The sequence below is a fragment of the Alosa alosa genome, chromosome 12 (genome assembly GCF_017589495.1).
Source record: "Alosa alosa isolate M-15738 ecotype Scorff River chromosome 12, AALO_Geno_1.1, whole genome shotgun sequence".
Taxonomy (NCBI): Eukaryota; Metazoa; Chordata; class Actinopteri; order Clupeiformes; family Clupeidae; genus Alosa; species Alosa alosa.
Genome location: NC_063200.1, coordinates 25,975,006 through 25,987,397, shown reverse-complemented (window position 1 = coordinate 25,987,397; position 12,392 = coordinate 25,975,006). Strand labels below are relative to the sequence as shown.

The following is a 12,392-nucleotide window of genomic DNA, read 5'->3' as shown; positions in this document are numbered from 1 at the left end:
TTCATCCGTTGGACCACGCTTGTGGGAAGACGGCAGGCTGGTTGGGTGTTTCAGCGCACCACTGCTCCTTGCGGGAATGGAATACTACACAGTGCGTTCTTGAGCGAGTCGTGGCTTCACTTGCCCCACAACTTGGAGTAGCATAATGTTCACCACGTCGAGTACGGGACTCGTATTTGACTACAGAGAAAATGGAGTTGAAGTTAGGAATGGCACCAAGGAACCTTTAACTACCTTTACGGATGAACCCTCAAGAAATTATTCATGTGGGGACCAGATGTTTGACATGAGCACATTGGAGTCAGTTATCATTGGAATTACCTTGTCTATCATCACTGCGGTAACTGTCATAGGGAACACATTGGTAGTTATAGCTGTATGTGTGGTCAAAAAACTTCGTCAGCCCTCCAACTATCTGCTTGTGTCTCTGGCAGTTGCAGACCTTTCAGTAGCGCTGGTCGTAATGCCCTTTGTTATTGTAACCGACCTGACCGGAGGTACTTGGCTGTTTGGAGAGGTTTTCTGCAACATCTTCATTAGCATGGATGTAATGTGTTGCACAGCATCAATAATGACATTATGTGTCATCAGTGTTGACAGGTAAGATTTTCATCTGCATGTCAAACGACATCATTACTGAGGTAATTTGGTGAAAACCTATTGTTCTTATTGTTTTAGATAAAAAAAAAAAAAAAACATTTTAATGTTGTTTTCAAAGTGGAAGGTTTTTTCTTGTTCATGTCTACAGTGATCCTTTCCATGGAAGAATTCAAATACATTAAATTTCCGTGACTTTATCAATGCAGGATCTGCCATGCAATTTTATTGTGAACACCTCAGTAGGCTATATGGCTACTGTCTAGGGATTTGGAGTGAGAGCAGTGGATCTGCCTTCTTGACCTTTGATGTGATTACTGATTGATTGACTGTGCCTGAGTAACAGAGTAGTTGTTGGTATATGGGAGGTTATCAGAGGTGCAAGTGCTCCTTGCATGAATCACCATCATGTCCTGTAACCATTGCCCTCTGGGGATCAGATGTAGAGTAAAAGAAATATATGAAGAAAAAGCCATTGGGGATTTGATGGAAATTGAATGTCCAATTACTTGTAGATCTATTTTGATGGACTTGGAATGAGGAATGACTTAGATAAGGCTTTGGCCGGTTCCTATATTGGATGCCGATCAAACTCAGTTTATTTGGTGCCTAGGATTTTGCACCCTATGCCTGCTGTGAAATGGAGGGATGGAATGCTAGGATTCTGGTTGATGCTGAGCCATAGATCAGATTCCATTTTGGGGACGGTGGGTCATGTCTCTCCCCATCAAAGACTGTTTTATTGAGATTCTCCAGATATATATAAAAGTGGTTGTACATGCTTCAACAGCCTCTGTTGAAGAGTACACTAACTTGACATGGTAGTCCTGGGAAACAGAATGTAGTCTGTAATACAGATATCTGTCATGTAGGCTTACAATTTGTATATGTGCATAATCCAGTATATTTTATTCCCATGTTTAAATAATCAAATGTCTGAACCTGTTAACATATTGTGTTTTTGTATTGTTTAGGTAGGTTTGTTTGCAAACAGCTGTGCAGGTGAGGGTGCAACTGTCCTGCTTTCATGTATTGTGGAATAAATAGTGCAGAGCAAAATCACAATTTCCATGACTGCATTGGAACAAAAGCCAGACATCCTCAGCATAAATGAATCAATGAATGTCTTTCTGAAATGTGGGTCAACCTCAATGCCATTATGCAGAGCAGAACAATTTGCCCACTGGATTTGAGCTCCAAATCTCAGGAGGAGAACTTCGTACCTCTTTTGTGAAATTGACTCAGGAAGTGGTCTGTGTTGGTTGCTATTGTACTTGTTATACGTGTGATGACTGTGATAGGCTGGGAGTGGGGAGGCTGATTATCTTGGCGGCAGTTTGTGTGAATCTAGTAAGTTGGTTTTCGCAGATGATAGAAGCTTTCTGTTAACCCTTGTTTTTGTTGCTGCATCTTTCTGTGGATTTCCCTAAATATGTTGCAAAGGTAACTTTGTTTTGCGAGACTAATGTCCCATCCATTTAGGTTGAAATAGGCCTTGATGATGGGAAGGCAAGCAAAATCATGAAATTAAATTGTATAAAATATTTTTCCCGCTATAGAAGCACAATAGAGAGGGTAAAAGCAAGAAGAGAGTGGAAATTAATGCCACTGTGTTAACTTCTGGGCTTCTTTCAAAGCGTATTTTTGTCATTTCTGTGAATTTCAAAGTTATGTAGGGGATGCTGTGAGAAGTTGGCCAAATAAGTTTATTTATTTATTTTTTTGTGTGTGAAATAATTACAAATAATAAACACATTACAACTAATAATTGTCAGAATATTTGTATATCTATCTATCTATCTTTTATACTAATGCTAATGGTTTAATCTTAAATTGACACATAAGTGCACACAGCTCTAAAACCACTGGAGATGTCAAGAAACAATTCGTTGATACGTTGTGGAGGTCTCAGCACTGCTGTCCACCACTGTAGTCGCACTTGTGCTTTCATTCATCCGTTGGACCACGCTTGTGGGAAGACGGCAGGCTGGTTGGGTGTTTCAGCGCACCACTGCTCCTTGCGGGAATGGAATACTACACAGTGCGTTCTTGAGCGAGTCGTGGCTTCACTTGCCCCACAACTTGGAGTAGCATAATGTTCACCACGTCGAGTACGGGACTCGTATTTGACTACAGAGAAAATGGAGTTGAAGTTAGGAATGGCACCAAGGAACCTTTAACTACCTTTACGGATGAACCCTCAAGAAATGATTCATGTGGGGACCAGATGTTTGACATGAGCACATTGGAGTCAGTTATCATTGGAATTACCTTGTCTATCATCACTGCGGTCACTGTCATAGGGAACACATTGGTAGTTATAGCGGTATGTGTGGTCAAAAAACTTCGTCAGCCCTCCAACTATCTGCTTGTGTCTCTGGCAGTTGCAGACCTTTCAGTAGCGCTGGTCGTAATGCCCTTTGTTATTGTAACCGACCTGACCGGAGGTACTTGGCTGTTTGGAGAGGTTTTCTGCAACATCTTCATTAGCATGGATGTAATGTGTTGCACAGCATCAATAATGACATTATGTGTCATCAGTGTTGACAGGTAAGATTTTCATCTGCAAGTCAAACGACATCATTACTGAGGTAATTTGGTGAAAACCTATTGTTCTTATTGTTTTTAGATAAAAAAAAAAAAAAAAACATTTTAATGTTGTTTTCAAAGTGGAAGGTTTTTCTTGTTCATGTCTACAGTGATCCTTTCCATGGAAGAATTCAAATACATTAAAGTTCCGTACTTTATCAATGCAGGATCTGCCATGCAATTTTATTAATGAACACTCAGTAGGCTATATGGCTACTGTCTAGGGATTTGGGTGAGAGCAGTGGATCTGCCTTCTTGACCTTTGATGTGATTACTGATTGATTGACTGTGCCTGAGTAACAGAGTAGTTGTTGGTATATGGGAGGTTATCAGAGGTGCAAGTGCTCCTTGCATGAATCACCATCATGTCCTGTAACCATTGCCCTCTGGGGATCAGATGTAGAGTAAAAAGAAATATATGAAGAAAAAGCCATTGGGGATTTGATGGAAATTGAATGTCCAATTACTTGTAGATCTATTTTGATGGACTTGGAATGAGGAATGACTTAGATAAGGCTTTGGCGGTTCCTATATTGGATGCCGATCAAACTCAGTTTATTTGGTGCCTGGTTTGCACCCTATGCCTGCTGTGAAATGGAGGGATGGAATGCTAGGATTCTGGTTGATGCTGAGCCATAGATCAGATTTCATTTTGGGGGACGGTGGGTCATGTCTCTCCCCATCAAAGACTGTTTTATTGAGATTCTCCAGATATATATAAAAGTGGTTGTACATGCTTCAACAGCCTCTGATGAAGAGTACACTAGCTTGACATGGTAGTCCTGGGAACAGAATGTAGTCTGTAATACAGATATCTGTCATGTAGGCTTACAATTTGTATATGTGCATAATCCAGTATATTTTATTCCCATGTTTAAATAATCAAATGTCTGAACCTGTTAACATATTGTGTTTTTGTATTGTTTAGGTAGGTTTGTTTGCAAACAGCTGTGCAGGTGAGGGTGCAACTGTCCTGCTTTCATGTATTGTGGAATAAATAGTGCAGAGCAAAATCACAATTTCCATGACTGCATTGGAACAAAAGCCAGACATCCTCAGCATAAATGAATCAATGAATGTCTTTCTGAAATGTGGGTCAACCTCAATGCCATTATGCAGAGCAGAACAATTTGCCCACTGGATTTGAGCTCCAAATCTCAGGAGGAGAACTTCGTACCTCTTTTGTGTATTTCATGGTTTCTGGCAAAAGTGTTTCTATTTCAGACCTTTTACAGCAAGTTGGCTGTTATATTGCAGCGGCCTACGATGTGATACGTGAAACTGTAAATCTTTTAAGTGGAGTGCATGAATAATTCAGAGGTCCTGAAATGAGAAATGCATCAAAACATATGGTATATCGGACTAAAGTTTGAGAGTTAATGACCCCCTACTGTGTCTATGATCAACTAAAGCATCGGAAAAGAGAACCAGCTTTTGAACCAATGCATGGTGTAGCATGGAAATTAAAAATCTTTGCCTGAATTCTATCGGCCTGTTGCCAATTTGTTGCATACACGTCATACTCAATGAATGTTGAGCATGACACCACAATGACTTCCTGTGATATTTTGCAAAATAGTCCCCTGGAATCAAATATTACAGCCATAATTAGGTGTTTGTCACACGCAAAGAGCACAATGGGACAAATGTTGTTCTTGGCCTTTACAGCATTCCCTTTGAGCATGTACTGTTAACATCAAAGGTGACAAATCATGTGAGACTTTTTTTACATTTTGAATTGAATATAAATTATTTCAAAGGTATTAACCTTTTCAGTACTTGTACCTGTTCATTTCATTTGCCAAAAAGCTGTCCAAAAGCCCTGGATCTGTTCTGTAACAACAGTATCAAATAGGCACATAAGTCATATCTTTATTGAGTTACCCGCAGGCGACAGCAGTGAAGACCTTCCAAGAGTAGAGACTGATCTGAACCAGTGACTGTAACAATTATTTTACGTAATATTTGCATAGGGAGGACTTTCTCTATGCGCTGATGTTTTTAATTTTTTTTTTTTTTTTAAGTTTTCTGTTTCTAAAAGTAGGACTCCATAATACAAAACAATATCAGCTGAAATTTCACTTTTTGCAAGAAATCCTACAGGACTCAATGTGTTGATATATATTTTCTCACCAAAGTCCTCATATAGTCTGCATACTAAGTCCTCAAGCTTAGTATTTTCTATCTTGGACCTATATTATATAGGTCCAAGATAGAAAATACTATTATATCTATAGAAATGTTATGTGAAAATTAACATAATTTTTCATCTGATCCCTTGTCAGCCGATATCACATTATTTCACTTATCAGGAAATATTCAGTATAGAAATAAGGGGCAATTCTGACTAGTTAACCTTCTAAATCAAATAAATCCCATTCCCAAGTAATGTGTTGAGTGGTATTAGGCTCAAAGCATGTTCATCAGATGACTTACCAGACTGGCTTCAGTCCAGGATGGGAGGAGCCATTTTATGTTTTACTCTGGCATTGCTCTCATCTCCAACAGAGATGCTGTGCCAACATATAACTGGTCCCTAGGCCCCCCATTTAATTTATGACACTGCAATCATAAATCAGGCAATAATGACAACGGTGAAAGAAGTCTTCTGCACAGCAATGTGTGAGCATATGTAAATATGTGTTTTTCTCTGTTTATCAGTATAACCATGAAATAAATACTCCCTAAAATTCAATCAATCAATCAATCAATCAATCAATCAATCAATCAGTATTTCAAATTTCTTTACAGTCACAAGTACTGGCCATATGCTAAAAGTGTGTAGTTTTGCAAAGTCAAGAAAAGGTGGATTGGGAATTGTAACATTTTCACTATCAAAATGCAAATGTCCAGGTTTTGTTTTATACACCTTGGCACATATTGCAATAAAACTTCTCTGAAGGGACTTGTCAATTTCTTAGAATATAAAGTAACTCCTCTGGTCTACAATAAACACGACGGCCCAGGTTGTATAAATTTGGTGCAGTGCAGCCTTTAAAAAGTAGCTTAAACTGGTCCTTTACAGCTGTCGTGGTGTGGTGTGAGGCTTATTTCAAGCAGCAGACAGAAATTCAAAATATTTTTTCACAGACCACATACAATCTTGTACAAAATGTACAAATATAAACGTCTCTAGATACTTTTTTTTCTAAAGAACTAAACCTGATGCCTGGTTTAGCAATTACATCACTCTAAATACAATTGTGTTGAAAGGTGAGGATATGCCAAGGACACCTTTATTTAACATCAAAAATGTCTGCAGGCACTTTTCTTTTCCTTTTTGTGCGTATGCCTTATGTCCTTTCCCTCACTTGCACTCTTTGCTGTTTACATATGATCATTACAGTCAGGCTAGACTGATCAAGAGCTTTGTGGTTTTATGCTGGTTTGGTACATTTGGAATTTTAAAAGCATTAGCAAAGGTGGACTACTTTCAATGGCTCTAATCAGTGTGATATGTGCTGTTTGCTCTTGGTCTGAGTCGTTTTAATCTTAGTTTTTTTAGTTGCAATAGCATGTAATTGTATATGGCTGATAATCTTGCTACTGTTATAGGCAATGGTGTAAATATTAAATGTAACTCCTATATTAGGATTCTGTTCAAATTAAACCTCCACGCAGTGGTTTAAACACTGCAGATGCTGTACAAAGTCCCCTGCTCTCTCCAAATGGCAATCTTAATATGCAATGAGAAAGTATTGCCATGATATTGAGTAGTATCCAGAAGAGTGCATATGGCACTACTAGCACACAGTTTTGTGTCATGACCAGAACAGAAAGTGGCCTAACCACAGAAAGCAGAACACAATTTTATGCCATGGCTGCTCTTCAAAATGAGTAGAGGACTAAATGAGAGTACAATTAAACTGTAATTAAAAGACACAATTGGCAGCGGCTAAGTGATTAACCTAAATAAAAAATCTTGTTTTGAAATTGCTCTATTAATCGCTCTCTGCAGTAACCTGTTATTAAAACAATTGAATGTGTTTAGAAATAGCTAAAAGATGATGGTTCCACATGTGATTACAGTTGAGTTGTGAAATGAACATGCTGACCTCTATGGTATCACACATTAGGGCCATGAGCAAGAGATCACATTGGGCTACTGTATGTCTTCGCCCCTGAACTCGATCATTGCTTCTCCTCTCACCTGCCTGCTCTGTCAGCTTGTGTTATGGAGGATGTGTTCAGGTAAAGGCATGTGTGAGGCCCGTCACATGTCACCTGCTAGATCTGCGCTGAGTGTTCAGCCTTGACACTCTGAAGGGAGCGAGAAAATCCTGGAAGACATCTTCAAAAGGCATCGCTAAAGTTAGAGTACATGTCCTTTGGAGGACAGTCAGTTGTCTTGTACTGTCCCCTACAGTACCTCTATATCTTACAGGGAACGTTATCTGTCTGTGTGTCATATTCGAAGAGTCATGATTCATTACAGTACATTCATTGAAGCAAAATTTTTTACTTTTTAGCAGCCTACTGTATGTCAGATTCTTATGTGTACGATTTCATTCTGCATTACATTTTGCTTGTCGGTATTATAAATTATACAGGACAGCATGGATGTCTGTCAAGACCCAAGCATATATTGTAGACAGACATATACTCTGTTTTTTCTGTGGTTGCATATTCTCTCTTCGGTTACCAGTGGTACAGCAATGTATGCTGACAGAGGCTTTGTAACCTGTCACTGTGCCCTGCTGCAAAGGAACTAATATACAGTCTGGGAAGTGCATGCAACAGCAATCTATGCAGAGACTTAAATATATATTATCTAGAGGCTTGCCGAAGTTATAAGGGACCTTTTAGGAATGCTGATTTACAGGTGTGTTTTGCAGCTGCGTTCATACCTCAAGCAGTTCATAAATATTGGTTTTGGGAAATTGGAGGATTAATGCTTAATCTGAAGTTATCAATTTTTTATCTTTTGCTTCTTTGAGGTTGTGTGTTTTGAGTTGTTTCATTTTAATTACAAAATGCAGAGTTGGTAGAATTCCTTGTTTAAACTTGAATGCATTGCAATCTAATTGCTGTTTTTTTTTTTACCTTTGACCTTCTCTTGGTTCTTTTGGTTCTTAAAGGTACCTGGGCATCACCCGGCCTTTGACCTACCCTGCGAGGCAGAACGGGCAGCTGATGGCCAAGATGATCGTGGGCGTGTGGCTGGCGTCGGCCTCCATCACGCTGCCCCCATTCTGCGGCTGGGCCCAGAACATCAACACGGCGGGCGTGTGTCTGATCAGCCAGGACGTGGGCTACACGCTCTACTCCACCGCCGTGGCCTTCTACATCCCCATGGTCGTCATGCTCATCATGTACTACAAGATCTTCCGGGCCGCCCGTAAGAGCGGCGCCAAGCATCGCTTCACCACCCTGGCGCCCTGCCCCTGGCGGGACCCCCCAGCGGACGCCGGCGCTGTAACGACCTGCGAGGGATTTGGCCCGCAGGGTGTGCGCCTGGCCCCAGCGCCGGTCAGGCCGCCGGGAGAGGAGTGGTCAATGCTGGCGCGACTGCTGCATCACGAGCGGCGCAGCGCCTCGGTGTTCCGGAGCGAGCAGAAGGCGGCCACCACGCTGGGGGTGATCGTGGGCGTCTTCTCCGTGTGCTGGCTGCCCTTCTTCGTGTTCACCACGGCGCGGCCGTTCGCCTGCGGCGCGCTGTGCAGCTGCGGCCCCGCCTGGCTGGAGCGCACGCTCCTCTGGCTCGGCTACGCCAACTCGCTCATGAACCCCTTCATCTACGCCTTCTTCAACCGCGACCTGCGCTCCACCTACCGCGACCTGCTCCGCTGCCGCTACCGCAACATCAACCGCCGCCTCTCCGCCATGGGCGTGCACGAGGCCCTGAAAGTGTGAGACGACCAGGGCGCGCCAGACAATGCCAGCCACTGGGTGCGTGGGACACATGTGGTTCTGCCCAGCCATCTGTCTGTGTGATAGTAGCTGGTATTGGCTGTGCACATTTGTTGTCTGGGATCAAAGATTTAACAGTGGTTGCTGTAGCTCCCTGTGCGAGTGCTTGGCGTGTATCTCACTACACTGTTGTGGCCCAAGAATTCCCATTCCTGAATGGTGGCCACAGCAGAGGAAAAGTCCCCTTAATCTCACTCTGGCTCCGTGTCTCCTTCTCGCGCCTCATGCGTGCACTGCTGTCTCAAAAGAACACAGAAGAAGAAAAAGTCTTATTTTGAAACATGAATATTTATACTTTGAAATTCGCTTTGATGAACATCCAAAGCTAAAGAGTGCATTTCTCTGTCAAGCTGGAAAGCTGAAAATGAGGACACAGTTTCTTTTAGGATGCACAATGTTACATGATAAACAGGTTAGAAGGCAAAATATATTTAAACCTGGTTCTGTTCTGTAAACATACATACAGACATCTGTTTCACGTTTAGTTATAGTAAAGTGTAAAGTGTAAAGTATAGTAAAGTGAAAATGGCAAAAAAGTTGGGAGCAGCCTGATTCTGTATTATGGTGTAAAAATTTCATTTTGAGTGTAATTGGTGCTGTTGGAGTCTGGAGTTTTAGCTTGTAAATATTCAGTGTATTTGCATGAATGTTTTATACAGGCTGGCAAAATTACCCCATGCTGTAAAAAAAACAGTTATTTGCTGTAAATTACTGTAAATTAATTACATCCTGATAGCTCTCATGCTCTGTGAATGCACTTATCCAGGATTCTACTGGCCATTATAATCACAGCTAATAATATCAACAGTGGGTGTCTATGCTAACCGTTGGTGAAATTCCAAAGAGAGGGAAGTCTATCCCTAATGATTTCACATGTGAATAGAACATCAAAGGTAGGAGGTTGACTCCCATGGTAGTCAAACCTAGCAGAACTTATACTTATGTATAATTGCTTTAAAGTCAGACTTTTTAAATAATTGCTATGATGTAATGTCAAGGGAATCTGAATTTCTCTCACACTTCAGTTATCACCCACTTCAGCAACAGTGGGTTGTAATATCAATGTTATATTGCAACTTTGCAATGAGTGATATTGTTTCAACAGGGTATAAAAACAGAGCATCCTATTCCATTGGTATTTTTTGTGACAATGCTATCTTGTTCTTAAAGTCGAGACACATCTGGTTGGATCCAAATAGATGAAACAGTGATACGAATGCTATTGCCTACCCTGTGAGGTTTGTATTTGACAAAATTGAAGTCATCAATCCCTATTTATCTCCTGCCTATTTCTGTCCTGATGTCCTGTGCTGAGCGTCTCTCTTCTTGCTTCTAATAGATTCCTGGATTAGATAGGAGGTGATATATATCAGGCTATCTAACAGGCACATTGTGTTGTAAATCTGTAGTGGTGATACATGTTTATTTGTATATTTTTTAAATAAACCACACTATTCATGAATATTCTACTGAATTTTTATGATGATCATCTGCATACGTCAAAAGAAGTGTAATGTGATGGTTTTGTGTAAGGAGGAAATGAGTGTGAATATATTAACACCAATAATTTGTTTACTGTGTCCTGTTTACATCCTGCTGAGATTTATGTTAAAACATACCACCAGATACATCCACACAGTTAAATAATGTAGTAGTGTGCAAAACTCAATTGATTGTTTTTATAACGTGAATGTAAAATCAGTCATCATAACTTTGGCTGGCTTTGTAGAGAATCTGAGAAAGATAAAGACCTCACTTGCTATCTTAGTGATCTTATGAAAGGAAATAATTTGATCTTGTTAGAGAGGTGAGAGTCTTTGCTTATGGACCAGTGTGACTTCATAGCTTTTGCCTGCAACATACACAGTGAAAGGCAGGGAGAGGGCTGTCTGCTTCGTTAGTCATTTCGTGGATGCTATAGTAGGGTTCTTGCAAATCATTGGTAAAATTATTTTGACAGTTCAATGACAGCACACAAAATCATCTTAAGACTGGCCAAAGCATTTTTGCCATTACAATCTTTCACTCGGTCACTGAGGCATTATATAACTAGATGTACCGCATAGCGGTACAAAATATGACCGCCGCTCAGTCCTGTACATCCGTTCCGCGAAAATAAATCACACTTCAATTTGTCTCCATATTTTACTCCATCCCCCACTCTTGAAACTTTTTGTGTATGCTTGTTTGGCATGCCTGAGTGTGTGTGTCGGGCTGCACAGAAAGTAGCCTACTGGTGCTGAAAAGGTGAATAGATTGTAGAATAGCCAAAGAAGATGTAGCATTGTTATAAAACCTTTAAAATCTCTAAACAATCACAAGTAGGGCAGTTAATCACAGTTCATCCATTGCAACTGGATTGATGAAAGGTCACTTACACCTGTAGGCTACATTGTATTTGGGAAAAGCAAAAGGTATCAGCATAATGTTATTTATTTATTTATTTATTTTTTGTGTAAAACATCTCTGTCAGTTCCATGCCGTTTTCAACAGCTATCAAAACAAAGGTCATTTTTGGATGGATGGATTTTTTGTGAATGTTTCTTCTTCTACATAAGATTTTAGTCATCTTTAGTTCATGTAATACTTTATTGTCAATGCACAAATTAAGTAACAGTAGTCTGAAACGTTATTGTTAATGCACAAATTAAGTAACAGTAGCCTAGTCTGAAACGAAATGCTGTTTTACATCTAACCAGTGGTGCAAATAACTGACATGTCCAAATGGGCCTTGATGAAATGCGTGGATTAGACTGTTCATACACATTTTAACGGGCCAAAGTTGAAGAGCTTTTGTCCGTTATTGTTCGTGCAAATATAGGCTGATTCATGTTCCCTTGCATTGTGTAACTGGGGTCCATGGCTAGTCTGGCTTTCATCAGACCAAGCTCAATCTTTTAAGAAATCAAAAAATAAATAGCGGGCAGATCAGGCTGGGTTCACCCAGCCTAGTCCATAGGCACCCGATATTGTTTAATTTTCGATTGAGATATCGCTCTGGCTATTCTAAATGCAAAAATGCATCAGGGGAGTTATGACAAAACGGTAACTAACAAACTAGATCCTTATAGAAAGCTGTTAGCTTCCCTAAGCTACAGGTAGGATTATAAGGTAGGCCTATTTACAACATAAATTGTCAATAGGCTATGCTGGCGACACTAATAAAATCTCCTTTGAAACCAATGGCTTCGCCTTACAGTATCAAGCGGACTTAAACTGCCATATCGTGGCGAAAAAATTTAATAACATTCAAGCAGCTCCATGAGTCAAGGAAAGCGCGAATGAAGTAGCCACTT

At 40.4% G+C, this 12,392-nt stretch overlaps 1 protein-coding gene across 1 annotated transcript; it reads left to right on the top strand.

Annotated features, from left to right (window-relative positions):
• The first annotated feature begins 2,571 nt into the window (after positions 1-2,571).
• LOC125304741 (5-hydroxytryptamine receptor 7) lies at positions 2,572-10,558 on the top strand. Its single transcript, XM_048259240.1, has 2 exons — positions 2,572-3,147; positions 8,265-10,558. The coding sequence occupies exons 1-2, from the start codon at positions 2,693-2,695 to the stop codon at positions 9,037-9,039; spliced, it is 1,230 nt and encodes a 409-aa protein (XP_048115197.1). The 5' UTR covers positions 2,572-2,692; the 3' UTR covers positions 9,040-10,558.
• The last annotated feature ends 1,834 nt before the right edge of the window (positions 10,559-12,392 follow it).

Coding starts and splice junctions, on each gene's coding strand:
- LOC125304741 (XM_048259240.1), top strand. CDS start 2,693: ATGTTCACCACGTCGAGTACGGGACTCGTATTTGACTACAGAGAAAAT. Junction 3,148..8,264: donor TGTGTCATCAGTGTTGACAG/GTAAGATTTTCA, acceptor TGGTTCTTAAAG/GTACCTGGGCATCACCCGGC.